At 43.0% G+C, this 26897-nt stretch overlaps 3 protein-coding genes across 4 annotated transcripts; all 3 read right to left on the reverse strand.

The window, feature by feature from the left end:
• Positions 1 to 4491: 4491 nt before the first annotated feature.
• Positions 4492 to 6891, reverse strand: LOC121611872 (solute carrier family 25 member 53-like). Its single transcript, XM_041944588.1, has 2 exons — positions 6826 to 6891; positions 4492 to 6658 (listed from the first exon to the last, which is right to left on the reverse strand). Exon 2 carries the CDS (start codon positions 6641 to 6643, stop codon positions 5771 to 5773), a length of 873 nt encoding a protein of 290 aa, XP_041800522.1. The 5' UTR covers positions 6644 to 6658; positions 6826 to 6891; the 3' UTR covers positions 4492 to 5770.
• An 869-nt stretch (positions 6892 to 7760) lies between these two features.
• Positions 7761 to 11960, reverse strand: prps1b (phosphoribosyl pyrophosphate synthetase 1B). Of its 2 annotated transcripts, none has more exons than XM_041943836.1 (7): positions 11653 to 11960; positions 11037 to 11220; positions 10254 to 10352; positions 9851 to 9975; positions 9482 to 9655; positions 9137 to 9296; positions 7761 to 8938 (listed from the first exon to the last, which is right to left on the reverse strand). In XM_041943836.1, exons 1-7 carry the CDS (start codon positions 11772 to 11774, stop codon positions 8846 to 8848), a joined length of 957 nt encoding a protein of 318 aa, XP_041799770.1. In that variant the 5' UTR covers positions 11775 to 11960; the 3' UTR covers positions 7761 to 8845. The 2 variants fall into 2 exon arrangements, with proteins under 2 accessions (XP_041799770.1, XP_041799768.1); XM_041943834.1 differs by having other exon boundaries at positions 11031 to 11220.
• Positions 11961 to 15613: 3653 nt separating this feature from the next.
• frmpd3 (FERM and PDZ domain containing 3) lies at positions 15614 to 26551 on the reverse strand. Its single transcript, XM_041944301.1, has 10 exons — positions 26444 to 26551; positions 24413 to 24544; positions 23594 to 23713; positions 23123 to 23259; positions 22465 to 22591; positions 21937 to 22026; positions 21539 to 21718; positions 21146 to 21281; positions 19548 to 20429; positions 15614 to 18823 (listed from the first exon to the last, which is right to left on the reverse strand). The coding sequence occupies exons 1-10, from the start codon at positions 26546 to 26548 to the stop codon at positions 16014 to 16016; spliced, it is 4719 nt and encodes a 1572-aa protein (XP_041800235.1). The 5' UTR covers positions 26549 to 26551; the 3' UTR covers positions 15614 to 16013.
• Between the last annotated feature and the right edge of the window lie 346 nt (positions 26552 to 26897).

Here is a 26897-nt window from a genome sequence, read left to right on the forward strand (position 1 = left end):
TGCACCTGTGATACCTGTGATACCTGTGATAGTGCAATGTCGCAGCATTAATCGCACGCAAAGGTTTTGGCTTTTCAGTATGATTGCAAGGACAGCGATTAAAATCATAAGTTTGACGGCCTCCTATCATTTAGCTGTGTCTTCATGTGTACTTTCTCTTCTCGTGTTGCATAGTCTGTTGTCACAGTGCACAGACAAGCCTGATCCTGAAAGATCACTGGAAAAGAAAACAACACGCATATCATCACTTTCTGCAGGTCCACAAATGCTCTCATTCCCTTGAAAAGTAATTCATTTTTGCATGATCTCTGATGGGCCTCAATAAAACAGCAGGGAAATTGTAAATCCCACAACTCTTCATAATTTTGGTAACTAAATTCAAACCAAAGCCAATTAGATGTTATAAAGTATGTCTCACTTGCTTGCATGCTGTTATGTGAGCATGAACAGGCTTGTTGTGGAAAAACACAGCCTGTACTGTCTAAAGCAATCCACACATAGTCTGTGGGGAAAAAAAGAAGCTCAGGCACTGATCCATGTGATGCATTTCCTCAATATGGGCGTCCCAAAGTGGGTTCATACTGCCAGGACACGAGAGTAGTGGGAACATTTCATACTTTATATGCATATCAGAACATGTGAATGTGACACCCCTGCCTACGGAAACTAAATTTATTAACTAAATTTTAAACTAAATTTAAACCAATTTTTATAACAGAAACCATATTTCATGCGGGCAGTGTGGAATGTGTTACACCTGCAGCTGATCCACTCCCTTTTATCCAGCAGGCTTAGACCTGTTGTAACTCTGGATGGAGGTTTTCACCGGGCGAGAAGGACTCACTCAACAATTCAAGACTGAAGTCCAACATGTGTAGCTCATTGGCAGCCAAGGCAAACTGAATATTCGTGCTCACAGACATGCATTGCAGTAAACTCACACACAACCTGGATTTGACAACAGGTGTCAAGACCTTTTTCTAACCCACCAAACTTTACCACGTAACAGCAGAGACAGAGTGTCCCTTACTGTTAACATTTTGGCGCCATTGTTGGCAACAAGCTGCTTATGGTTGTGAAAAAGGGTCCAAAAAGTGAAACCTGTTTTTGTATTTGCACTGAAGCAGCACAATTTGTGCTCAAGGTATATGAATAGAATGACAATAGGTCTTGGGAGGAAAAAAATAGGAAACATGCCGCAATAACTGAGCTAGAAGGTGTACCTGAGCTTTAAATGTAAGTATTTTCATTTTGGTTTGCCTCTCATGGTTGACATGATCACTTTGTCCAGCTTTCATCGGAAACAATCCTGTCCTTACAAAATCTGTTCAAATACATTTTAAATGAATAAGGTTTAGCTGCAAGTCAGTTTGACAAAATACACACAAATGCAACTCAAGCAAATCATTTTTGACACATCCATTTTTATTAAAGCAAAAATATCATCTTATTTTTCCAGACATGACCTGAATGGCACCATTTACAGGCATACTTATGGTATTCTTAAAAATGCAGTATCATTGATGGATTTCCATTAATACACATATTTATGAGTTTTCTCCTTTTCTATTTCAAAACCTGCCTAAGCTTGAAAGCACATTAAAATACATCCATTGCATTAATTGACTTGGGATTACAGACAGATCTTTCCCCGTAGCATCAACCAAAACACCATTTCTTTATCAAACGTGGCGGAACAGAAAACAGAGGCAGAGGCGGAGGTGATGGACAGGACTCCTAATTAGAGGAGGAGCAGGTAACAGGGCAGGACTGAAGGAGAGGAATCATGACAGGTGCATTTCAGTTAATTTCCCTCTTTCATGGCTTTCTTCTCCTCTTCAATTTCTGTGGGATCATAGACGGAGAGACAGACCGAGACAGAGGTGAGGTGAGCAAACTATAATTGAGTCCTGACATCAAAGATTAGTCCTGAAGTGTCTTCATACATCCTATATTAATCAATCTGAACACACACAGAGGACATTATGCAACTGTTTTCACTGGCTGCCTATGGAGGGCCTCTTTATTGTGATGTCTAACTATGATTTCTGCAGCAATGTACAAGATAAAACTAAATGTAGAATATGTCTGAGCGCGGCACTGGAGTGAAAACTCTGAAACAAATAAAGGCATGATTACAGTCAATTAATTAAACTTTTGCTCAGCAGTATCATTTACAGGATGACGATAGATGCTAAAACCACCATAAGCTGCTGGTCATACCACACCAAGTCAGGCTGTGGCAGTGAGGTGTGTTAAAGTTACACAGTCTCACTTTAATGCTTGGAATTCAACTAAAAACTGGACAGTAAAAGCCACAGTGGACTAAAGTGGACTTTTCTCTCACGGCACCGGCAGCGCCGCCTGCTTCGGGTGCCTCCCCGCTGACATGCCAGTCAGAGCACACTGCAGCTGAAACTCTGCCCTTGCTGCTGCTGCTGCACACCGCATCTGAAGTGAATCTCTTGAATCCCCCCCCCCCCCCCCCCCCCACACACACACAGCGCTGGATAGCATGACGCTCCGTTTGCTCCTCACCGCCTTAGAGACAGAGATCTTATGGAAAACGGATGGGGGTGGACAGGTTGGCATTAAGCTGAGCAAGGAGGAGCTCTCAGGTAGTTGAGTGTGTGCCTGCAGTTAATCAGTGATGCAGTGTTTGCAGCTATCTGTCTCAGGGATATGCAGGGAGGAGCTGAAGGAAAGGTTAAACCTGGATCGAGAGCGATGAGATTGGTACTATGTTGAGAGCACACTCCTTTCCTCCGTAACACCTACCCTCCTTGGTTGGCTTATGGTTCTTTTCTGCTGTTTCAGTCTTCTTTAGCTTGCCCTTGTTGAACTGCTGCACCTCCGCATTGACTGGGTTTTCATTCATTTTGGCAGGTTTCTAATGAAGAAAAGTGGGAGAGAGAGAAGACAATGGGGATTCAAAAAGCAGATTTGGACTATTAACCGGGTCTGAAAAAATTTCACGCATGAGAAAACCTGAGCACATTATCCTCTCATCACTCAAGATGTTGTCTGCAGGGCATGCCCTCACAGGTGCACAAATCAAGCCCCACCTCAGTTAAACAGGACAGTTCTGGGCTGCACTCTGGAGTTATGTAAGCCAGTCACAAGAATCAACATGTACCTGTTTTACAACCGACCTGCTCACAATGAACAAACAGCTCTTACCTGGTGTCAGGTTACACTGTGCAGTTATTTACAGTACTGCCATTGGGAGCAATCATGCTATACTTGCACACTGATTTTCATTTATGTGTGGTCATTAAAGAGAGGAGGAAAATGTAAGATGCACACCAGGGTTAAAGAGGGGGCCAGCAGGGAAGCGAGAGGGGAACATGAAGTCCTTCAGCTTTGCTTCTGCCCAGGGAAAAAAAAAGTTTGACGAGGACATAACAGTTTAGGAGAAGATAGACGACTAAAGCAAGAGGACCGTGTTTTCTGCACAGTGTCCGCTTGAAACAGTTCAGTGACTTCAACGTGGAGCCTGATGGACTATAACATCATCATGCCGTGCACACCTGCAGATTGGGCGCTTCAAAGAGCTGCACACTTTTATACTCAGCATCATCAGCGAGGATGTGACAGGTGAACATGCAAGTCTTTAACAACAGTTAAATGCTGATGAAGTGTGCAGGGGAATGCAGGGCTGCAGGGTACCTGCACACCCCACACTGACACTGAGTAATCAGCGTAACAGTAGTCCAGCTGCATTGGAATGGCTGCATGGCCTACAGTAGAAATGTTGCCTATAAGGCAATGATACATAGATATCATTTCTTAACATTAACTATGTTTGCATTACATTGCAACTATTAATTGTCCTTTTGAATGCACGAGCTAATAAAGAGTCAAATCAGAATCATTTTACCTGGTGCAGGGGTGTGCAGTGACAGTGTCCTTCTCAGGTATGATGCGTCTGTGTAATCTGTGCAAAGCCAGCGGTTTAAATAGAGTCCACACGCCCTTCTGCACGCAAACATGGACACGGAGGCTCCTGCTCTCATTGGCTGCCGGAACTCAGAGAAAGACTTTTAATTGGACACGCCTGATGCCTGACTTCCCGGAAATATTACAGGCCGCTTCTCAACCATTGCTGTCCGTTCTTGTTGCGATCAAATGAATAATTCCCCCCTCCCGGTACCTGTGAGGATGAGCGTAGCCTGCAGCCACTGTACAGCTCATCAGCGCACCGACATCCTATGATGGTTGGTGCGGATGAGTCCTGCTTTTCACTTTCAACACAGCACCATCTAGTGGACTGGTTATGACATGACATGACTTGACTTGAATCTATTAGAAAAGCATGAGACCAATAAGTCAATAATAGGAACCACTGAAATGCACGAATGATGATTCATTTATTTATACTTTTTATAATATCACAATAATGTTATTATGTGTTAATTTCACAGTATCTGTTGAGGACAGACAGACAGCTGACATTTCTCTTTCACAGTCAAACAGATATGTAGTGAAAAACTGATTTATTCAATCCATGGGCTCACTCTGATCGCAGGGGGCTGGAGCCTGTCACACACTTGTACAACCGTGGGTGGGTTTACAGCATATTACAGCGCTATATTAACGTAACCTGCATGCAGACATGGAGAAAACGTGCAATCTCCATGTACATTCTCATCCAGGACATTCATTTGTTCCAGCCCAGATATTCATAAGTAATATCTCCTTTATACAGAAAATGAAATAATATATTGACAATACACCTTGAATTTGCATCCATCTTCTTTATGCACTTAAATTTGGATCGTCAGTGATAGTATTGCACTTGAAGACATGAAGAGACAAAATTGAGGTAGCAGAGGCTCAGATATCCCGACCTTTAGCGCCCTCATATGGGTCCAGTCCTAAAAAGCATGGCTGAAACCAATTTTTTTTTTTTTACACCCTGCTTGCCTGCTTGCCCCCAATTTGAAATGCAGGTTTTTTGTTATATCATCAGTTTAGAAAGCTCCATGGACATCCTGGTGGCCGAGTTGTTCATCATGTTACACAACCTCCCTGGTTCTAGCCCAGCTGCATGTTTTGCACATTTGCTGCCCCATCATCACCTGTCATTTCTTCTTTCTACCACATTAATGAAGGAAAAACTGAACCAATTACTTGAAAAAAGCAAAGACCCCTCAGAACATGATACAACTAATTTCACAGGATGAGTAAACAGATTTTGTGGAGTAAAACTGGTGAAGTTCCCTTTAGGACAATCAAAATACAAGGCACCTATGATTCATGAGCACCATATTTATGTCGCTAGTGCACAAACTTTGGTACATAATAAATATGTGGCCACCACCTCAGAGATCAGACTCCCGGCAGCGATGCTTTCACCTTGCTTGTGCATTCTCACACACAACCTTGGCAGTGTTAGTTGAAAAAAAGGAAAAGCACTGGTGTGAATAATAAAATGAGCCATGGCTGAATTCCATTTAGTTGCTTCGGTTTCATTTTCCTGGTATTGTGCGTGCTGGCTCACTGTTACACTGTCATGGTTCACTGGGACGCTTCAACAGGACAGAGGCATCGTTACTGCTGTTTGTAACACCTGTGCTTATCCTTCAGTGACAGTTTGTCTGCTGTGAAAAAGGCCTAATGGTGAGCGTACCTGCATGGAGCGGTGAACACTTGAGGAAAGTGTACTGAAAGAGCAATAAGAAATACAATACAAGGGGCAAAAACATAAAGAAATGCTATTTTAAATCTATGTAAAATAATAAAACCAGCTATTTTTAACCATGTCTCTTCAGCCTGAAGGTTTCTGCTGTCTGTCATAGATGGCAGTGGTGATTCCCCAAGTAATGCATGACCTCAAAATAACCAGAGAACCTCCTCGGTACAGCAGAGCCACGCTCCGCTGGCGAGACCTCCATAGCATCCTCCAGCAAGCCACGACCCCTTTCACCTCCCCTCCCACCTGTGCCTGCATGTTTGCCACAAGCACAGACAGCGGGTATAGAGCCAAGCTTATTGCCATGGAGGTCACCGTCCCTGAGATGAAGGAGGAGACCATTGGAGAGAGCCCCTGTCCTGCCACGACAGCACACATGGGCCCCTTCAGGCCAAAGTAGAGGGAGCTGCCGAGAGAGTTGCGGCCAGCGATGGGCAGGAAGGCTCTGTAGTAGCCTAACGCCAGCCTCTGTGTCTTCAGCCTGGTGAGAACACTCCTCAGGGTGGGCAGACGGCTGTCGTTTTGACCGTTTTGCAGCACGTTCTGGACGCGCTCAAACGGGGTCAGAACCACAGCTTCTACCATGCCTGCGCCGAACCCAGCCAGAGCAGGCAGGGCAGCAGTGGAGATGACATTTTGGGATGACAGGGAGAGATGGTGGAGGAGGGTGTCCTGGAGGCCAAAGAGCAGCGTGCCATTCAGTGTCCTCATCAGTAATGGTGGGGCCACGCCCCTGTAGAGCTTCACAGGTCCCTCTTTGTAGAGCTGTCCCACTGCCTGGTGGACGGCGGTGTTGTGGATTTGTTGACGGAAAACAGTTTTGTAGACAGGGAAGACGATGAGGGTGGACAGCAAGCTGGAGGTCCCACCGTGCAGATAGCTGTTCAAATTAACCATTGGGTCCTCAGGGGCCTCTTTATCTTTTTTATGATCAGGGATTTGTGCCATCCTTGAGCTGAAAAACTGAATCACATCATTTCAGTGTCAGGACGCTGTCATGCTGATAGTGAAAATAAGACGTGACACAAACATCAGAGGGGAGAAACCTACAGGACATTACACTAAAATAACATGAGCTACAGTCAGAGATCAGTCACATTTAAGACGAATCAGAGATAAAACTTACTTACTCAGCCAGATGGGACCAGGCAGCAAAAAACGGAAAATATAAAGCGGAGGGTCTACTTAAATACCGATTATATAATTGTTGGAAATTGAAGGCAGCCCGAGCTTCTGATTCAACACTGCAAGAGGAGAGGGCTAATTTCTGGTGAATCGTCGAGATACGATCGCAGCACGTTTTCTCCCCGAATACGAGAGGAATAAAGTGCCAAAACCCCGGCAGACGATGTACAGCGGCGACAACATAACAGACGTACTGAGCATTAATCTGCCGGTGTCTGTTATTGGCTCACCCCTTCTATTGGCCAAGACGGTCTACGTCATGTGGTCGGCGATTGGTTAGTTTGCCTGTCAGTCAAAGTCATGTCTCCGGAAGAAGGGCGTGTTCCATGCATGAATGTGTTATGAGATTACACGGGCCTAATACATCCATGGCTCAATGTGAAAATGTACCTGCTGTTTCAAGTATTCACTACTAGCTAGTGTTCCTATATCATACAGGATTTGTTTTTTTACTGACTTCACCCTTTTGCACTACAGAGGTAATGAGTCTAATAACAAATATATTTGGATTCGACATTTTTTGGAGCTGTTAGAGTTCTCAGTACAGTTCTTAGATTTTATTTATTTACTGGCCAAAATAGAGTCTAAAAATACAGGAATAAACCTACAAAATATAGACCAAGAAAAAATATTAAGGTCAATGGATGGATGGGCCTCAGTCAGTGGCTGCAGATGGTAATTAGCTTCTAGCTTTATCGGGAGCAATAAATGGCTTGTGCATCATCTCTGTCAAATAAACACTAAAATGATAAAAAAGAAAGAAAAGAAAAAGCACTCTCTCTGAACTGGTCCTGATCTTGCATGTAACTTAAAAGCTACTAAAGCTTCTAGATATGATACATTCATGACAGAAATAACAAAAACAAGTGTCAGGTTTAAGATTTTGCGCATTTTCAATTTTATTAAGAATGCATCCTCATAATTGATGCATTCACCCTACTGAAAAAGTAAAACACAAAGGTTTGGATTATGCACATTTATGACAGATCCTTCCTCCAGACATACAAAAGGACAAAAAATGAAAAGAAAAACAAACAAAAATAGCAGGTGAACATTTCTGACGGAAGCTCCAGCCTGCAGAGACCCCAAACTAAAAACCTGACAGCTTCTCTATAGAAAGACCTTCAATGCAGAACCTCAAAGGTAACACCTGGACACTGGGCCAACCCCACTCAATGAGGGCACCTCAAGAGTTGAAAGAAACATCCCAAAACATCTTCTATGGCTGGATTTGACACGAGCAAATTCTTCATCCAGTGGGGAAAATAAACACAGCTAAATAGGAGGAGGGGGTGGGGGAGGAGAAGATGGGAGAAAAAAATAATTTCATTTCAGACTGTTGAGGCACTCTTGGTTGAGTGGAGCTTCAGTAGCACTGTAAACTAGTTCAACACACATTCACTTCATTTACTATCTTTCAAACAGCAGAGAATACAAGAGCAACATGAAAAACTGCACTTGTTCATTGTAACAAAAAGCACTGTAACAGCTTTATATGGCAGACGCTTCTCCTGACCACTGCAACCTGCCAGGGATCGTGATATAAGCTCTCTGATGACAGCCTGAAATGACTACTGGAGAGGTGAAATGGTGGGGAGAAGCTCTGTGTCTATGTGTTATGAAACAGGGGACAGACTTCACAGTGGATAAACACTTATTTACCCAAGTACAATAAATACGCTGGCCTATTGGTAGCTTGCGATTGCTTTGGTGCCCCAGACATGAAGGGGACACTGCTCAAGAGGGAAGGGATGTGTGTGAAGTGTGTGTGTGTGTGTGTGTGTGTGTGTGGGGGGGGGGGGGGGGGTGGGGTGTTCAGCATTAGTAACAGACATGACAGTTCATTCTCTTTTTTCCCCATGGTTAGTTAGCAGGACATCTTTGCTAATGGTAGTGTCTGGGTTGGGGAATTCCCTCTTCTCTTATTTGGTGTAACAGCACACAGTGGATGGCAGACACGATTTGTTACAAGGGGACATGGCTGAACAGGTACGACACAGACTCGCCATTGTGAGTTCTACGGATGGCCTCTGCAAGGATCATGGAGATGTCAATAACCTGGAGGGAGAGAAGATGGGATGTTGTGAATACGGTTGGATAGACAGACTGTCGGAAAACTAATGACTGTTATTTCACTTTGGGCTGTCGGAAAACATTTTTTTAACACCTACAAAAAAAAAAAAAAAACCTTCCGAAGATAACCAAAACGATCATTTGCAACATTACACAAAACCACAGTAACTGCTGTATCCTGACCTGTATTTTGGGACAATGCTTCATCTTCTCCTCCTGAGGGATTGTATTGGTGACCACCACAGCTTCAAAGCAGGCATTGTTGATGCGTGAGATAGCTGGGCCAGAGAAGATGCCATGGGTTAGGATGGCATACACCTTGGTGGCACCAGCAGAAATTAGTCTGAAGGAGAGAAACAGGGTAATGCATTACATATCGCCACATGGTTGGACAGATCCTGGAACAGAGGTCTCTAAATGGATCAGGACCAGTAACCACAGTAGCCCACTTGCCTGTGGTCAAGTCTTCTGTTAGGCTGTAAAGTTCCAAATGTATTTACCACAAAAAGGTAAATAAAGGGGGCTTACTTGTCAGCAGCATGGCATATTGTACCACATGTGTCAGCCATGTCATCAACTAGAATGGCAACCCGGTCTGTCACATCTCCAACAAGAACCATGCGGTCGACCTCGTTTGCCTTTTTCCTCTCCTTGTGGATAAGAGCAAAGTCCACATTCAATCTGTCTGCTATTGAGGTGACCCTGCAAAGCATAATGTCCACGAGTTAGAGCCAGTATGCATGCCAAAGTGTAAAAAACAGCATATGCACACATCAAATTAGAGCCTTGTCAAAGATAAGCAAAGCCAACAAACGTTTAATCTAAAAGTAAATTCCAGGGGAGATACAGTAAGAGAAAGCTATGCTCAAGGGTAGAACACAAGCTGCTCTGCCATACCTCTTGGCTCCTCCTGCATCTGGTGAGACGATGGTACAGTTTTTCCATTCAGGGATGTTCTCTTTGATCCATTTTAGCACAGCTGGCTCTGCATACAAGTTATCAACAGGAATATCAAAGAATCCCTGAAACAAGACAATAGAGGTATATGGGCTGTGGTCAGAGGAGCTGAACAGATACTACCTGCTGGGAGGACCATTAGAAGGCTCATATCTCCCTTTGTCCTTCGTTGACATCTATATACAACGTAAGGCTATGACAGTCAGGTTTATACTGTAGCTCTCCAGAAATCAGGCACACATGGGTTTGGAGTGTCAAACAAAAACATTACACTAAGGACAGATTAATGGCAGGGCAGTGAATAAGATGCACTTCCGTTTAGGTCTGCCCTTGTGTTACTCACCTGTATCTGTGATGCGTGCAAGTCCATGGTGATGATGTGGTCGGCACCTGACACTGACAACATGTTGGCCACCAACTTGGCAGAGATAGGGGCGCGGCTCTGCAATGAAAATAGATCTCTTCAGTCACATGGAATAAGTGAACTGGCAAGCATTGCTTGTTTCTAAAAATAACACTTCACTGAGGGCTTAGCCATTTAGTAAAATCATACCAGTCAAATATTACAATCTGTGAGACTAAAGATCTCTACAATGGTAAAACAAAAATGTCTTCAGATTAACAATTGATAATTTCACTATTTAGTACATACTACGATGCGTGATATGCAAAAATAACCAGTATGTAAATATTATGGCTAAGCACACAGAGGCAGCATTCAGTTTTTTACTCAACTAGAACAGTCAGATAATGAATATGTTTGGCCAACTGCAATATGTTTCTAAATATTAGAAAAATACAGCCTTTACTGCTAAATACAACCTCCTGGACATCTACTCTTGCATCACAATAATTACATGTGCAAAACATTCCATTCATGCAATGTGCTCAAAATGTTGAAATGAGAATAAATAGCAGACAAACAGCTGCAGAAGGAGGAAGGAGATGGGAACTGCAGTTGACTCAGCAAAACACACAGAATGAGGGAAGTGAAAACAAACAGAAAAAGAAAGCAAACATGCTCTGTCGAGTGGTTGTTGATGAACATGGCTGCAGGCTTCTTGTCATGATGTTGGTTGTCAAATGGCATGACAGAAGTAATTAGACAGATATCCCTCACCCCCACCTTGTCCTTCTTGTCTTGGCGGGCATACGGGAAGCAGGGGATGACAGCCGTGACCCGGGAGGCAGAGGCGATCTTGCAGGCGTTGATCATGATCAGCAGCTCCATCAAATTGTCATTGATCTCGCCACAGCCACTCTGCACGATGTAGACATCTTCCCCACGTACGCTCTCCCCTATCTCCACACTGCAACAGGAGAGAGGCGACAAGACAAACAGCATTTAGTGCCACTGAGTTAACACACCATGGCAGGCAGGAGATAAATGAGACAGGGTAAACAATTGCTTGTGTCTATGTGTGATGTGAACAACGGTTAAAGCACAGCATGCTGAGTCAGAAAATGAGAAAGTACACATGATATGGTACGTGACATAATTTCAGTTTATTGAGGCAGCTAACGTGGCTCTGTTGCCGGGGAATCACCGGCCAGGCTGTTAGTTAGCATGTGTTCTCAGCCATGCGTGGACTACAAGTTCCTAACAACACTGCGCGGCAATTTCATCGTTACACCACGTTTCTGATTAAATACATGTCGCTAGGCTACAACGTTTGCACACAAAGGAGCCACACGTCTTATTACGAGTGTCTTTAAAGTAGCCACAGCAGCAAACCACTCACCATGTTTCTTGGTTGCTAAATTTCTTCGTAACGACCTTCCCCAGCTCGAGACCCAGGCGGTCTGCTATCTTTTGAGATAGGTCCGGATGTGAGCTGCCGCTGAATATTTTGATATTCGGCATTTTGTTGCGATCCAGGGTGTCGTTCAGTCCGAGCGGGGAGCGGCGGCGAGCAGCTGTCGAGTCAGAGCAGGCCAAGAGTCCAAGACTGCGAGTGTAAATTGATCAACAGTTGATGAGCTACTCTTACCGAGCTAAAGTGTGTTCCCTACCTATCCACCATTATGTCCCACACATCACGCGTGCGGCTCCTTCTCCCGGGGCCGCGCGCACGCTTTCACTGACGCTCTGCCGTGTTTACGTCATTCCGCCAGAGGAGCCAGGAGACAACAGAGGCACGTGAGCGAGCGAGGTGCAACCATGTAAACTCCCCGCGAGCTGGCGCAAATTAGAAGCGCAAATGAGCGCAAAGTAAGTTCGTATGTAGTTGAACAGATACATCGACTTTTAACTGCCTATTGTCCCGGAGTTTTACGTTGCATTGCCTCAGTAAAAAGCTATTTAATAAAGCTGTTTAATAAAAACCATGGATACTGGCGTTAAGGAAACGTTAATGTGTATTTTCCAAACCGCAATATCGATTGTGGGTCCTCTGGAAATGTGGGCTTGTAGAATATTTACCACACTTCCTGGCACGTGGGGGGCACTGCAGTGCATTTGTAGGCTAACACACTGTCAATATAGCTTCATCTGAGATTTGTGGTGCTGGATATTGTTTATACAAAATGGTATTTAGCCTGCCCATGCTCTAGATTCAGAGGTAACAAAACCGCACATCCCCATTGGGTTTGTCATTAAAGCGAAATCTAATTTTATCATTTTTGGCAGAGATCTCCGGCATGTGCCTGGCACACCTTTTAGGACCTCAGAGACAACATGGCAACATGGACCATAATGACAAATGTGCTTCACCAAAATCTGTAAAAGAAGTAAGTATAAGCCTTTTTCAGAGCAGACATTTTGACTTGTCATTTTAGGAAAAACACAGTCAATGGCAATGGCTCTGTCCATTCAAGTGACCGAGTAAACTATGACTGTGAGACCGTGAGCCAGTGTGCACAATACAAGAACCCTAAAGCTGAAGCAGCTAAATGGAACTCAGCCAACATTAATTTTATTATTTACCCCTGTGTTTTTCCTGCTGTGACATGTCAAAGTGTCTACTGTGAAAAAACTACAACAGTGGCATATACCTGTGTGTTACAGATCTCTAACAACCACAGACAGTTGTGTTTTCACAGTATTAGCTTTCTTGTCAGTTTTGCAAATGAACCTTACTGTATTGTTTTTGGCAAAGAGGCTTGGCTGGCTGGTGGTTGGCTGAGCTTTGATCTGCTCTTGAAATGCTAACTATAATACAGATAACACAGGAAAACCTACCTTAAGTACGCTTATCTTAAATGTCAACAGCACAAAGCCATTTGGTGTTGTGTCAAGTCAGTGAGGTTTGCACTGTTGAGTCAACAGCAGTGGCAAATGAATACAGCAACCACAGCGGTAAGAACCTGCCTGCAGCAGCAAGAGAGACATTTCCTGATAAGTTATCATGACATCACTCTCAGTGGACACCCTGTCACTGCCACAAGTTTACTGCATGCAATGTCATTTCCAAATTCTCTGAAAGAGTTTATACAATATACTTTATTGCTCTTAAAACATGAGATAACTTTGTACACAGACAGAAGACCACAGTGACGACAAGATCATTGACAGTAAATAAAGACAGGAATGAATAGGTGCACATAAAGAAACAATGGATTAAGCCATGGCGGGCTCATCGTGTGAATGAAACACAGACAAATCCACACAGTTTAGCAAAGCAACTGAACAATGACAACCACAGAAGATGTTTATCATAATGTTAAAATGTTCAAGTGCTGATGAGAGAACATTATCTGATATTTCTGTTTATAAAAATAAACATGTCCCATGCTTTATACTCGTAATATACTCATTAAAATATATGTTTTGCTATTAGTCTCTATGTTACATTACTACTATAAATAATTACCTTACAGACATGTTTTATCTTTTCCTTTTTTACAAAATAGTGAAGAGTTTGGATAAATCTTAATGTTACAAGTAATGTTTTAAAAGTGTTTCTTATTCTCTCAAATATTTTTATCGCACTATTTACATTTACAGTGTAGAATCATACATTTCCATACTGAATATCATTTGCAAAACATTAACATCCTGCCACCATGGCCTTTCATTTTTGCCTGGTTTTCCGCTCTAGAACTGGAAAATTATCTGTACAAACAGTATCATCACCTTCAATGGTCAAAGTATCTGCCCCTGAAAGTCGAATACGTAAGGGAAAACATGCAGTACAGTGAAAGAGAAAACACTGCATATGGTTATGGAAAATGCAACAGTAACAGCAAAGGACAAACTGTTAAAAGGGAGCGTTTGTAAACACTATAAATGTGTCCTGAAACCAAGGAAATAAATGCAACAAAGCTGAAGTCCTGCTTTTCTTTTTTATATTGAACGTCAAACTCTCAGTGTAAAATGAAATTAAAGGTGGGCTGTATTGCTAAATTGATGAATAATGACGTTGTCCCACAAAGACATGTTAAAAATGTCAAACTAGCAAAAAGAGGTAACTGGCTCAAATGTACAGCAGTAGTAAAACATAATGTGGCTATAAAGTAGTTATTGCTTTTTTATTGATTTATAATGTTTGTGAAATATTGAACATTTCAAACTGCAGCATGTCCACTGTATGGCATTCAGTATCTTAACAGTTAAATACCTGGACTCAGGGTGGAAACAGTGTTTTAATGTTCAGTGGAGTATCATGTTGTATCCCAGCAAACTCACCAATACATTTTGCGCAAGAAACAGCAATGTCGCATTTCTTGTCTTTAGTGTTGTGGTTTCACAGCACTTTCTTTTAACAGTATGTCCAGTATACATGTTAGGCCAGCACAACTATAAAGCCTCTGTGATTAATTTCCAAGAATAACAAGAGGATGAGACACAAAGAAGATTTCAGACAGGAAACAGATGTGTTAGTTTTATTAAAATACATAGAAAACTACTTTGTGTGTTTCTTATATATTTGCTAAATTGCACAATGTATAACAGCACATAGAAAGCAAATTTGTTTATACTGTATCTGAAAACCTGAATAAAAACAAAGGATCCTTTGAAACAGGTAAGCTTTAGCTTTGAGGGGATGGATTATGTCAAACTGGTGGTGTGGACTTAAGTGACTTTTTCAGCAGCAGAGTGAATAAAAAACACTTAATCAAACATTAAAAGATACATTTCAACTTCAGAGCTAATTTCAGAGGTTGTGCAAAATTCTAGTGATAAGCGTACTCACTTGCAAGTAGATGGCTATATTTAAAACTATGATTCACGACAAGTGAGGCGCAAGTGAGCCATGGATCAGTGATGGTGTGAAATACACTCTGTGCATTGTTAAGTACAGTGTGGGTATTCCTTCTCTACAACCGAGTGAGGTAACGACACTCATTACTGTATAGTGGATAAGACGATGACTTGAGTCTCTGCTACATAGTCTGCCCTGAGCAGGTGCTTTTCATACCTGCGCTGTTATAGTGTGAGAATGGGCCTCTGCCAGTCAGTATCATTTAAAATGTCATACCTGTCTTTCAGCGGTTTTCAGTTTCCAACACTGTCACTTTCATTTTCTCTCTTGTATCAGTACGCCAGACATTGTCAACATAGCCAACAGAGATCTCCATTTTGCATCACAACAGTTAGAAGATTCAACAAACACACACATCACCATCTAACCAACCAACGCTTTGGACGACGCGATTAACAGAGGTCGCTACTTGACGAGATCTCTGAAATGTTTTTGTCCAGCTCATACATTTATTTGTGATGAGTTAATATAATCTGTATAGTTCTCTTAACTCAATACATTTCAAATATATTCTTCACTTATTTTCTTCACAAAACTTTATATTATTTGCTAAGTAGACACAACTCAAATATACATTACATATAAAATATTATACTATAATGACTTATGTATATTGTGAATTGTGATATGAGGTGATTAGCCCTGTATCACCCAGTCTGTTGTAGGGTTCTTATTCCATTGTGCATTAGTTTGGTGTATCTTTATATTTCAAAACAAGATCCACGAGGCTACCTCAGGGCCTGTAAACATGGGATGGAACAGCTGCATTGCAATTTTTTACTGAAGATAATTCATTGCATGACTTGTAAAAAATGTAAACAATAAACAAATAATGAATTTGGATAGAGTAGCCACCCACATTCTGGACTGTTTTGATTACATTCCTGCCAGATTTGTTCTTACTGGGCAGGCAGAGTTTTGATGGGTCGAGTGAGTGAGCTCATGTTATTGGTGTTGGTGGAAACTTGAGGACTCACTGTCTTTGTTGGCAAGCTGCTTGAGTGCCCCATGGATTCTTCTGCTGCACGCAGAAGCAAAGTGTAGTTGATAGCTACTTCCTCAACTTTTCTCAATAGCTGTAGCCTTTGAGATTCCGAACGAACCCCTCTGACCAGTTTAATGAAGGTCTGAGTTAGTTCACACAACACTTGAAAGCTGGCTGTCACAACAGCAAGCATACGTGTTGGGCTTTTCTCAACACTTGCCACTCGCCGACAAGATGCTCGGAATTCTTTGAAGCGCACCGCCAACTCCTGCTTGTACTCTGCAATCTGTGGGGGCTGAAGACGAGCCTCACCCTCAGCTTGTGGGCTGTTAGCACACTGACGCAGGATAGCTAGCAACTCATTAGCATCCAACTGGGCATTTAGGAAACCATCAGGCAGGCTGAAACTTTTCCCCTGTAGAGCCTGTACCCGTGCCAGGCTCCCCTCCAGTGTACCACAGGCTCTCAGGTCAATCTCCTGTGTCTGTGGCTCCTCCTCCTCTTCCTCCTCTTCCTCCCCACTGCAGTCCTCTGCATTAAGAACCTGGAGTGTTTTGCTTACTACAGGAAAGGTACGCGAGTCCAGCTCCATGCCTGGAAGGACCTGAAGGGGTATGGAGTATGAGAGCTCATCCTTCTCACTACTTTCATCTGCTGCCTCACACTTCCTATAGCAGAAACAGAATGAGCAGCATTTATCTTTGTCATCACTGTCTTCACTGGGCAGGGTCAGCAGCACCTCGCCAGTCCCATCTTTACTTTCACGCAGTAGCTCTTCTCCCTGAATGAAAAACACACCCTTTTTCCCCTTTCCCTCTGCCTGGTGAGACTGAGTGTGGACTGGCTCTATTGGGGTGGGGAGCCTCAGCCCTGTGGCCCTCACTCTCTCCATCTCCTTTTCTAGACTCTTGGCTTTGGGCTTTACCTCAGCATACACAGGTGTGCTAGTGCTGTTATCCAGCTCTCCAATGCTGTAACGCCTCTGGAGCTTCTTATATTGTGGAGCTCCCATGCAGTCTGTTTGAGAAGTACAGGTGGGCAAGCAGGAGCCATGCTCTCCCCTTGGCTCTCTTGACTCAAGACTGGTAGATCGTATTCGTGTAGTTTTGATCTCTAAGGTCTGAGGTCTCCTTGTAGCACCTTGGGTGTGAGGGGCTTTGGAGACTGATGGAGGGGTCTTCGAGATAGTTCTCTCTCTGCCTCTGTGTTGTGTCTCTGTTGTGGAGCCAACTGGTGTGTCAGGTAGTCGCATGCCCCTACACATTCGCTTACAGTCACAACTGCGTCGCTGCTCCCTAGAGATACCTGGTGCCTTTAGGACAGGGCTGGTGCGGAGCTGGCAGGCACAAGGAGTGCCTGAGGGCACAGGTGAGGATCCCTGGGGCAAAAACTCGGCCTGGGATGACTTGGGTTTCAGCAGCTCCTCCAAGAACTCAAGCTCATACTGACGGACTTTCTGCAACTGAGCCCTTCGCTCATCTGTTTCTCTTCGCATTCTTGCTGGGAACGTAGCTGAAAGGAGGTTTCTAAAGCTCAAGAAAGGGGCACTACGCTGGGACTTCCCCTTACCAGTGCCTTGCTTCTTTGAGTCTCTGGCTGGAAGAGTAGAGACTTTATCTACAGAGAGGCTAGGTGTTGGATCATCTAAAATAGGTAAGGATTTTATGGAGCATTTCTGTGGTTCAAGGTGGGATTTTCCCTGGGCACCCTCAGCCTTGCTTTCAGCTACTTCTTTTCTCTCAGCTTTTACAGGCAAACGAGGGGAGTACTTGGTTTGTATTTGAGGGCTGGGTTTTGCCAAACTAGAATCAGCTCCTACTCTCACTGCATTGTCTTTGCTGTTGGCCAGTTGGAGGCCTTTGGCCCGAAGACGCTCATCATCTGTGGGGGAAGAGGATTGAAACACCACTACCTTCTGAACTTGCGGGTCTTTTAGTCTTAGTTGAGGCCCAGGCTCCTGTTGCACTGGGCACGTACAGAAAAGGTCATCAACTGGCAGAAGTTCTGTAGAGCTTGAAGGCTTCATGGTCTCACTAGAGGCAGTCTTGGCATCTTGGCACATATTAGTGGGAGAAATCTTGGCAGAGGCAGTTCTTTCCACAGGCAGGAGGATAGGTAAGGCTTTGTTGCTAGGATCTGTATTAAGAGGTGCTGTAGTTTTCCCCTTTATACCATCAGAGAGATTTTGGCCCAGTGTCTCCCCAGAAGAATTTGATAACTTCTTATCTTTACTGACTTGAGCTGTCAATGCAGTGTCAGATACTTTAAGTTCTTCAGGTGACTTAGAAGGGGGATCAGGGGTGTTTGCTTTGGTGGACTCAGAGTTTGCTTTCATTTCCACTTTCTGTTCAGTCTGAGTAGTGTCTTGATTTCCCCCCTGCTCTGTCACGACACTGAGCACTGCAGAGTCTTGACTGGGACTGACTTTAAAGGGAACAGTCTTGCTGAGGATTACTTGCTTGGGTGGACAGCCGGCACGAATCTGACCCACAGAGAAGGCCCCAGTCCCTATAGTCTTTGCAGTGCATCCAGGGATAGCCAGGGGGAAGTCTCTGCGGCAGAGGATACGTTCCTTGTTGATATGGTGAGCCAGCAGGTAGGCCTGGTTCTGGTTCTGTTTCATAGCTGACACCATCTCAGAGACATCTGTTAATTCAGAGGAGTTGGTCTCATGGCCCGAGTCCAATGATGACTCAGGAGTAATGGCAGCTAAGACAATCAGCCCTGAGGAGAAGAACACATCACACTGTTACAATAATGAAGAAACAAGACAGAAATATTGTAATATTTGTGTTTTACTTTTGTTATCAAACCAGGCGTTAGCAGTTGAGTAGATTCATCCTGATTACAAAAGAGCAAATATAAATTTGGAATAGTTTTCATTTGTTTCCAAATTCAGTACTTCATGATCAGATTTATAACCCCTTTCCAGCAAACATTGCACCAGTGGGCTTGTCTCACCCAGCCTAAAAAACTACAGCCTTTGCATACAGATGCATGTGTGGGCTTGAGAAATGTGCAAAGACTAGCAAATTTGCAACTCTGTGTTCATGAAATCAGAAAACTTCTGTTGGCCAATTTTCATTTACAAAAAGGTTTAAATGTAATAACAGGTTTGCTTTTTATGTCTTTAAGGTAAACAATTTGTAATAATCAGCTATTGTTGTTGCTTCTTCATTTATGCATGTAAAACCATAGTCTATAATATTTTCAGCTTGACTTTAATATTATTGTAGTTTGGGTTATCGGTTATGGGTTTGTTCAGCATCCTGAAGTGTTTACAAGATTTTCTTGCAATTTCAGAAGGAGAGTTTAGTTAGACTTTACTTAAAATACTATATACTGCATATGTACTGTGTCATATTAATTGATACAAAAGTAGCATTTATTGGATCAACATTATTGTTAATTCTGTGTGTGAGATGTGGGCATGACTGAGGCTGTTGACCTGCAGTCTGTGTTGGCTGTTGAGGGTGGTGGGGATAGTCTTCGGAGGCTGCCAAAGCCTCTAGTGCCTGTAAGGTTGACACCAGAGCATCATCAAGCTCCTGGGCATGATCACGGACTGTTCTCGTGGCAACATTATCAATCAGTGTGACAGGCACGTCTTCCTTGGTTTGGGCCAGCTTCCCAGAGGCAACCCCTGGGCTGGCACTGGTTCGTGCCTTCCTCCCTCTCTTTGTGTCATCCTCATCTGAACTGTTGTCCCTGAAGCCAGGTGGTGGGGCAGCGATAGCAGGTGGTGGTGGTTGCAGCTTCTCTCCTCCACCATCTGCCTCATCTTCCTCTTCATTCCCTGGGGGCGGTAGGGCCATGAGGTCAACAGCGCCTCCATCTCGGGAGGCACAAGCGCTGGAACAGTGTTTTCCAGAGCTCCCACTACTGTTGGCTGCTGTTGTAAGACCCTCTGCTCTGTGCCTCGCTTTGCAGGAGTCACAGAAGTATCGTGCCGTTTTCTGTGATTGACCCATTGTTTGGGCTCTGATTCTGAATCCTGCAGTCTCTGCTACTGGGCTGTCTAAAACCCCAGCTATTTCCTCTGTACTCTGCTGGGTGGGGTCTGACTTAGTGCGGGGGCGCCCAGGGGGCTCTTGGGAAATAAAGTTCTCATTGATGTCTAGCTCAGCTTCAGTGCGTGCTTGGAGCTCTTGAAATTGTTGTTCTCGAAGGTGAACATGACACAGGCCTAGATGCTGAGACTCTGCTGGAACTAGGGCCCTTGCAGACCCTGACTCCCTGTGTGAGCTTTCCCTCTCGTCCCCTCGCCGCCCTCCACTTGGCAAGCTGGTTGCCCCAGAACGTGGGTGGGCATGGTGGGAGCTTCTGTAATCTGAGGATAAGAATTGTCAGAGCAGTGGAGAGTTTGAAGTGTTAAGAACTAGTGGGAATAGAGATGATCCTGATGGGAAAGCAGAGGCGACAGCTGGTGGTCACATGGGGATTATTTGTTATTTCAGAAATGGATGTTAAAAGTTGACGTTTGTTTGAGGTTGGAGGGTTAGATTCTGGTGGAATGTGATGGTATGATGATCCTTATTTTATGTGGATTACAGGTTGAGTCAGCAGATGGCAGAGGATCTGTTCATGTTTGAACATAAATGTTTATGATTACAGCAAATAGTCCAATTCGCTGTAAAACTCCATCATGTTATTTTATAAAACATGGAGTATCCTTTCCAATGAGTCAAGATTGAGATGAGAGGAGAGACAGCAGAGGGCGCCATGGGATGGTAGTTCCAGAATAACCTGGTTACTACAGGTAATGGTTTCAGCCAATGAAGAAGCAGATCAATGTCCACGTAGACTGAGCATACAATGAATATTACCAAATATTGCCTGTCATGCAGTGTCTACTATGATGCTGAAAGAAAGACACTTTCACTTACACAACACTGAATATGTGAAATGAATGTTTCATTTTAAGCTTTTCAAGTAAACAGTGCTGCTTTGTGTAATTTATTTATTTATTTATTTTTTCACTTGATGTATATTGCAAAGCATTTGTTCAAAATTATCCCTTACAAGTCAAGAAGACCTCTAACATACCTGCCTTGGTCAGCTGAGACTGACCAGCGGTCCGGAAGTAGATGGTCCGTTTAGGGTCTACAAACAGCTTGTAGTAGCCAGAGATGAGGCATGCAAAGTTACTGGCATCAGGCCATTCCATAAGTAGGACCAGGGGCTGCAGAGGGTGGTAGGGAGGGGAATTAGGAGACTATTTAGGGGACAGGCAATAAGCATTGCCTGCTCGTTTTGTAATGACCTGATGAAATATAATTTATGAAACTGTTGGAACGGTATTGTGCTTAATAATTTAATCAAACATACACTGCCTCTCTAAAGAGATGGCATGCAAAATACTTTTTCTACTGCAAAATGATGTGTCTTGTTATTATCAAATGTAATTGTAGTGTCCACCTTTAGAGACTGTGGTCATACCTTGGCCTCATGGATTGTCATCTCCACACGAGCCACCCCTTGGCTCTCTCGGTAGAGCTGGATCTTTGCAACCCTGCTGAACTCAGCCAGAACTGTTGTGAGGTTGTTTTTCAGGTCAATTACATGACTAATGCCATGTCGAGGACCCACCAGTAGTGTTGTAGCTGATTGTTTCTCATCCTGTAGAAAAACACAGGAGGTTTTAGCTTTTGCTTATGATATTGAAATGCCACATCATACCTTTCCAAACCAACTGCTTGTACAATTTCTTTAAAATGTTGCATGAGTGCATTGAAAAAACAAGCTAACTGTGCGACCACATGCACAATAAAGACACATCAAGGAAATGGGGCGATGGCACATTTATTCCTGCACCCAAAGACTGAAAAATGTATTACCAGTCCAACAGTGTGGAACAGTATTCCACCAAAAGGTGGGAGGTCGTTGAGCACACGCATGTACTGTAGCTTTCCTTGGAGAGGAGGAACCTGTCAACAGAATGACAAACAAGAAACGCTCATCTCTGAAAGAGGAATTCTCCTCCAGCACTTCCTTTGTCCTCATGGGGGCACTGTTGAGCCACAGATGTTGATCATAAAGTCTTATGCAACAGTTACATCTATAGCAATGAAGGGCTTGTCCTAAGATAAAGGACTGGTTATCAAGCAGACATAACCATAGAATACAATGAATTAAAATCTCCTCTAAAGAAGCAGCAAAGCGATGAGATTTAAATGTAAATAGTAATCAAGTGTATGGTACTTTGGCCAGAGGTCTCTGTCTGTGCATTTGCAGTGCTAAAAATGTGTTTAATAGCAGTATAAGGTAAGACAGTAAAATCATCCACAAAGAATCGTCTAGATATTTCAATCATGGAAATGGTCACAATTAAACATGAGTGTCAAAATGTTTGATATGGAGGAAACCTTGTTGCCCGATGGTGGTGGATGCTGGTAGGTCTTCAGCAACTGAGACAGGCTCTTACACACATTCTTCTCCTTTACTGTTGGGAGCAGAGTGAGGGGAAGGAAAGGCTCCAGCCCCCACTCTTTCCTGTGATCAAGAGCAAAGGGGAAGATGGCAGAGGAATACACATAAAGGAAAAACTGCAGTGAAATAGTTAATCACAGTCTAGGGAAGGAGTTTTTTTTTCATCCCATGGGAGGACAAGGTGAGCCTAGCTTGCATCCTCTATGACTCCTGTCTTGACATGGCCACCCTAAGTCTATTACAAGCACAGTGGGGCTGTTCTGCTTCTGTGGTTGTGATGGCAGAAGCTAATTACTTGCTAGGTTGAGGTTTTGAAGAATAAATGAGCAAATTGAGGGAGAGATGTAATTTCACAAAGCAATGGATTTCTTTGTCTCATAACGACCTAGGGAAAATGATCCTTGAGTAATTTGAGTTTTTAATACAGTTGGGATTAATTATTAATCATTTAGACATTACTGAATGAACAAACTTCCCCGTGGGACTCGCTGGTATGCTACACAAAATTGTCAATGAGGTAAAAAAAAATGCAATACATCAATTTTGTAATTTTTCACAAGTTCATTTGAAAGCTAATTTAGTTTGTAGACTCACTCGACGTGCTTGAGAGAGATCTTCTGATTGGGCCGTGCGGAGGACACAGTGATGTAGATATGGAGAGCAGCCAATCGTAACGTGACGTCAGATTTCCAGTCCATGCCAAACCGCTCCTTGATGACGTCATTGCGACTCTGTTAGGACATGATGAAATGTTTTGTGCACAGCTAGACAGCTTCCAGATTCATAAGACTGTTAGATATCTGCAGCTATTGTAAAAGCGTTTTTGGAGAGCTTGCAGCAAGGTCATTGTGTCTAAAGCCTGACTCTGGCGTACGCTTTGTTCCTAACTCATAAATCAGTCACAGAAGGCACAGGTAAACATAATCTATTGGAAACAGTAAATAAAACCTGCTGCCTATAGAAACGTCTTATCGTTGGCTCCCCCTCTCAGCACCCCCGGCTCTCAAACAGTGTCATGAGATTGAATGACATCCTTTCAAATCCAACTTGAATCCAGCACTTCACCTGTATATAGAGGTACTCAAATGCGGCGGGGTCCCTTCTCAGCAGGTCTGCAGGGTCCTTGGGGAAGAAGCAGATGCGGAACAGACACTTCATCCCTTGGAAATATGTTCTATGCACCACCTGAGGGAACACAACAGTATCAGCTCTAACCAACTACATCTTTGGCATTAGTCACAAATTTCATAGTATCATTTTCCATAGGTGAACAGGGTAGTCTGCTAGTGCATTCCGGATGCAGCACCATGTATGTATATAGTACATGTGTGCAGATTTAGTTTTGTCCAAGTCACCACAGACCAGTGACCAACAGCCCAAAGTATAAATACAAAATGAGACAGTGCTGAAACTGATGAAGCTGAAAGAACTGTGATTTGCATCCAAAATCAAAGTTTCAGTGACCAGAATCATCTGACTTCTTGTGGAAGTTATTTCAATTTTAACTTTTAAGTAGTGGTTTTGATTGGATGCCCATGGTATCACAGCTCTGGGCTTGCTTTCCAGTTTTCTGGCAATATAACTGCCAGTTTATCTGACCAATAGAGAGGCAACAGAGCAACACGACACAGCATCCGCACTCCTGGAACATTTGTCCAAACCAAACTCAACCCAAACCAGAGGCAACAAACACTGAACTGTGAGTTTAAATGCAAGTCACTTCTTTGTGATTCTCATTTTAACACTTTGTTCTGTTATATTGATAGCTTAGGGTTGCTGTTATTGCTTTAATACTGCTCATCCTGTGAACATGCTGTATCTATTATCTGAAACGGTTATTTTTACACACATCCTATACCCATTTAGCCATTTTGGGTTTCTTACATGAGTTAGAGGCTGGTTGTCCTGCAGCAGATGCAACCTCTGATTCTGGTCCAGACCACCTGCCTCAAGCACCAATGCAAAGTGCTCAATGTAGCGCAGTGAGAGGCGGTCCTGCAGGGAGGAGATCACATCCTGGAAGAAGAGCGATGGAAACAGATTCGAGATTGAAATACATTTCCAGAGTAAGAACATTCTGTTGCAACAAAAATATATATCGACAGGGGGCATTTTCAACCTGAATTCCCTCTGTGTTTGTATAGGGTAGTTTCCCAAATTGAGACCCTTGAGATCGGTTTAGGCTCTTTACTTCAATATCGTATTTGTCATGTTGTGCAATGAGAGCTTCCGTAGATATTCTTTATTCCACACAGTGAATGCATCCTATTTAAGAAAATAATGTCTGCGTGTCGGGGTGTGCAGGGCAAGCTTCTGCTCTTGTGCAGATCGGTATCTATGAATGATGTCGAGCTTTTCTATATCCTGTTTCTGAAAGGTACAGAGAACACTGTCTGAGGGGAAATTCACAGTTTTTACTGTGGGCTGTGCCTGAGGATAAGGTTTCAGTGTTTCTTTGCCCTCTTAATATATAACAGGCATGGACAGTGTATTCTCTTGTAGTGATATGTTACTGTTGTTTGCCTAAGTCTCAGTCTGGAGGCTAATTAAGAGCTGTTAAGTATATACACTAATGATCTGCCCTCCATAAACAATTTAATTGACATTTGTTGATGTAGCCTAAGCAGCGGCAGCTCTCTCTGAAAAACACCGATAAGCAGTTTTAACAGTATTGACCTGTGTGGTTTGCATTAAATGACGCCTGGGGAAACCAAACAGTCAACTGAGGGACCCACAGAATACTATAGATTGTACCTCAGAATACTGCAAGAAGGCTTCTTTATTTCACAGACAGTCTAATGGGTATACAACCGGGCATCCTATAGTGTCATTGATTTAATCTGTGGTATTGTTGTATTGATTCAGGCCTTTTTATTATGCTGAAATTCCATTTAATTAGGCTGACAGTGGCGAGCTTCTTCCATCTCTCCTTTAAAGTGCTGCTGTGTTGCTCCTTTTCTCTCTCAGTCTCCCTCCATGAGCTGAGGAGAGATTTGTGAAATCTAATAGAGTCCATTTAATGAGTCTGCTCAGAGATGTCAGACTCATCTTAGAGGCTGACATAGAGACAGAAATGACCTCTGTCTGGCTGAATTCATTTGTTGCTTTATGGCCTTAATCACATTACTGAGATTTTAAACTCCAAAAACTGATATGTTGAAGAAAGAAAACTATGGCTGTTTTTTTTTTTTAAATGTACATTTTCTCAAAGCAAGTACTCATTAGATATAAAATTGAAAGTAAGGCTTGACCGAGTTTGTGTGGGAAGATGTAGGTTGTATTGATAATCGCTCTACATGGAGCTCCAAAATCCATAGTAATTCAATATTGTGCCCTGGAAAAACCAATAGACAATACTATGCCCTTTTTCATGTATTTACAATATTAGTTCTAATGTTAACCTATAATAATTGATTTTTTTGGTCAAATAGGGGCAGCACATCAAACTGTAAACACAGTTGTGACATAGGATCACTATTTAAAGTTGTGTGTCAGCGAGCATTTTGCTTGATTACACATCCAACACACATGGAGCAACGCTACTGTTCATTTGGAGTGACAGAAATTCACTCTCCTATTTTGGTCCTTAGCAGCTCCTGGGAAGCATGTTTGGCTGCTTAGCTGCTAAATGCTCCACTGTGTTCATAAGCCAGTCGCTAACTTTTCCTGTCTGCCAGCTGATGCTGTGCTGGTTCTGTACACTTAGTCTTTAGAGTTTTTACCTGCAAACAGAGGCCAGAAAAGCTGGAAAAGATACTTGTCAGAGTGAACAAAAACTTTGTAACTAACATGCTCATAGAAGTGAGAGGAACCTCAGGGCTGGGTTAACATGGATTTTAGCCGCTTTAAGTAAAAACCACAGCAACGCTGAAATTCAGTTATTTTCCCACGTGCACAGCTGTGGTGAATACATACCCTAACAGTGGTACGGCTGTCGAATGTAAAGGACTTAATCTGTCCATTCTCCAAGAACACCTTCAACACATTTGGTATGAGTAGCAAGGAGTCGTCCTTGAGCATTGTCTGAAAGAGATATAGGAAGAAAACAGCAAAAAAAAGAGATAGTATGTGTGAGAATGTGCCAAAGAGGTAATCAAGAATTATTTTTACAGCACAAACACAGTCAGGTGTAATGGTAGGCTCGTGCTTTGTTATTGAAACACAAATAAAAAGTAGTGAAAAACGGTGGAGGTCTTTTAGGAGGAGTGTTAAAAATCACAGATTCCTTTTTGAACAATGGAGAGATACTTTAATTGAACTCTGGACAGTCAGAGAAGGAGTAAAACTCTGCCTTCGGATGCCCACCCCATGCATTGTATCGGGATCAAAGAGGAGCTTATTCTATTCAATATGTATGCCATGCAAAGAA

This window comes from Chelmon rostratus, chromosome 9 (assembly GCF_017976325.1).
Source record: "Chelmon rostratus isolate fCheRos1 chromosome 9, fCheRos1.pri, whole genome shotgun sequence".
Taxonomy (NCBI): Eukaryota; Metazoa; Chordata; class Actinopteri; order Chaetodontiformes; family Chaetodontidae; genus Chelmon; species Chelmon rostratus.

What these genes read in the sequence shown, in the direction of transcription:
- frmpd3 (XM_041944301.1), bottom strand. Translation starts at nt 26,548, where the DNA reads ATGCTCAAGGACGACTCCTTGCTACTCATACCAAATGTGTTGAAGGTG. An exon ending in TTGAGTACCTCTATATACAG is followed by an intron (nt 23,260 to 23,593) that starts GTGAAGTGCTGG and finishes ATGTCCTAACAG; the next exon opens with AGTCGCAATGACGTCATCAA. An exon ending in CACCACCATCGGGCAACAAG is followed by an intron (nt 22,027 to 22,464) that starts GTTTCCTCCATA and finishes TTCTGTTGACAG; the next exon opens with GTTCCTCCTCTCCAAGGAAA.
- LOC121611872 (XM_041944588.1), bottom strand. Translation starts at nt 6,643, where the DNA reads ATGGCACAAATCCCTGATCATAAAAAAGATAAAGAGGCCCCTGAGGAC.
- prps1b (XM_041943834.1), bottom strand. Translation starts at nt 11,774, where the DNA reads ATGCCGAATATCAAAATATTCAGCGGCAGCTCACATCCGGACCTATCT. An exon ending in ACAAGAAGGACAAGGTGGGG is followed by an intron (nt 10,353 to 11,030) that starts GTGAGGGATATC and finishes TTTTCATTGCAG; the next exon opens with AGCCGCGCCCCTATCTCTGC. An exon ending in AGCATTGTCCCAAAATACAG is followed by an intron (nt 8,939 to 9,136) that starts GTCAGGATACAG and finishes CTCTCCCTCCAG; the next exon opens with GTTATTGACATCTCCATGAT.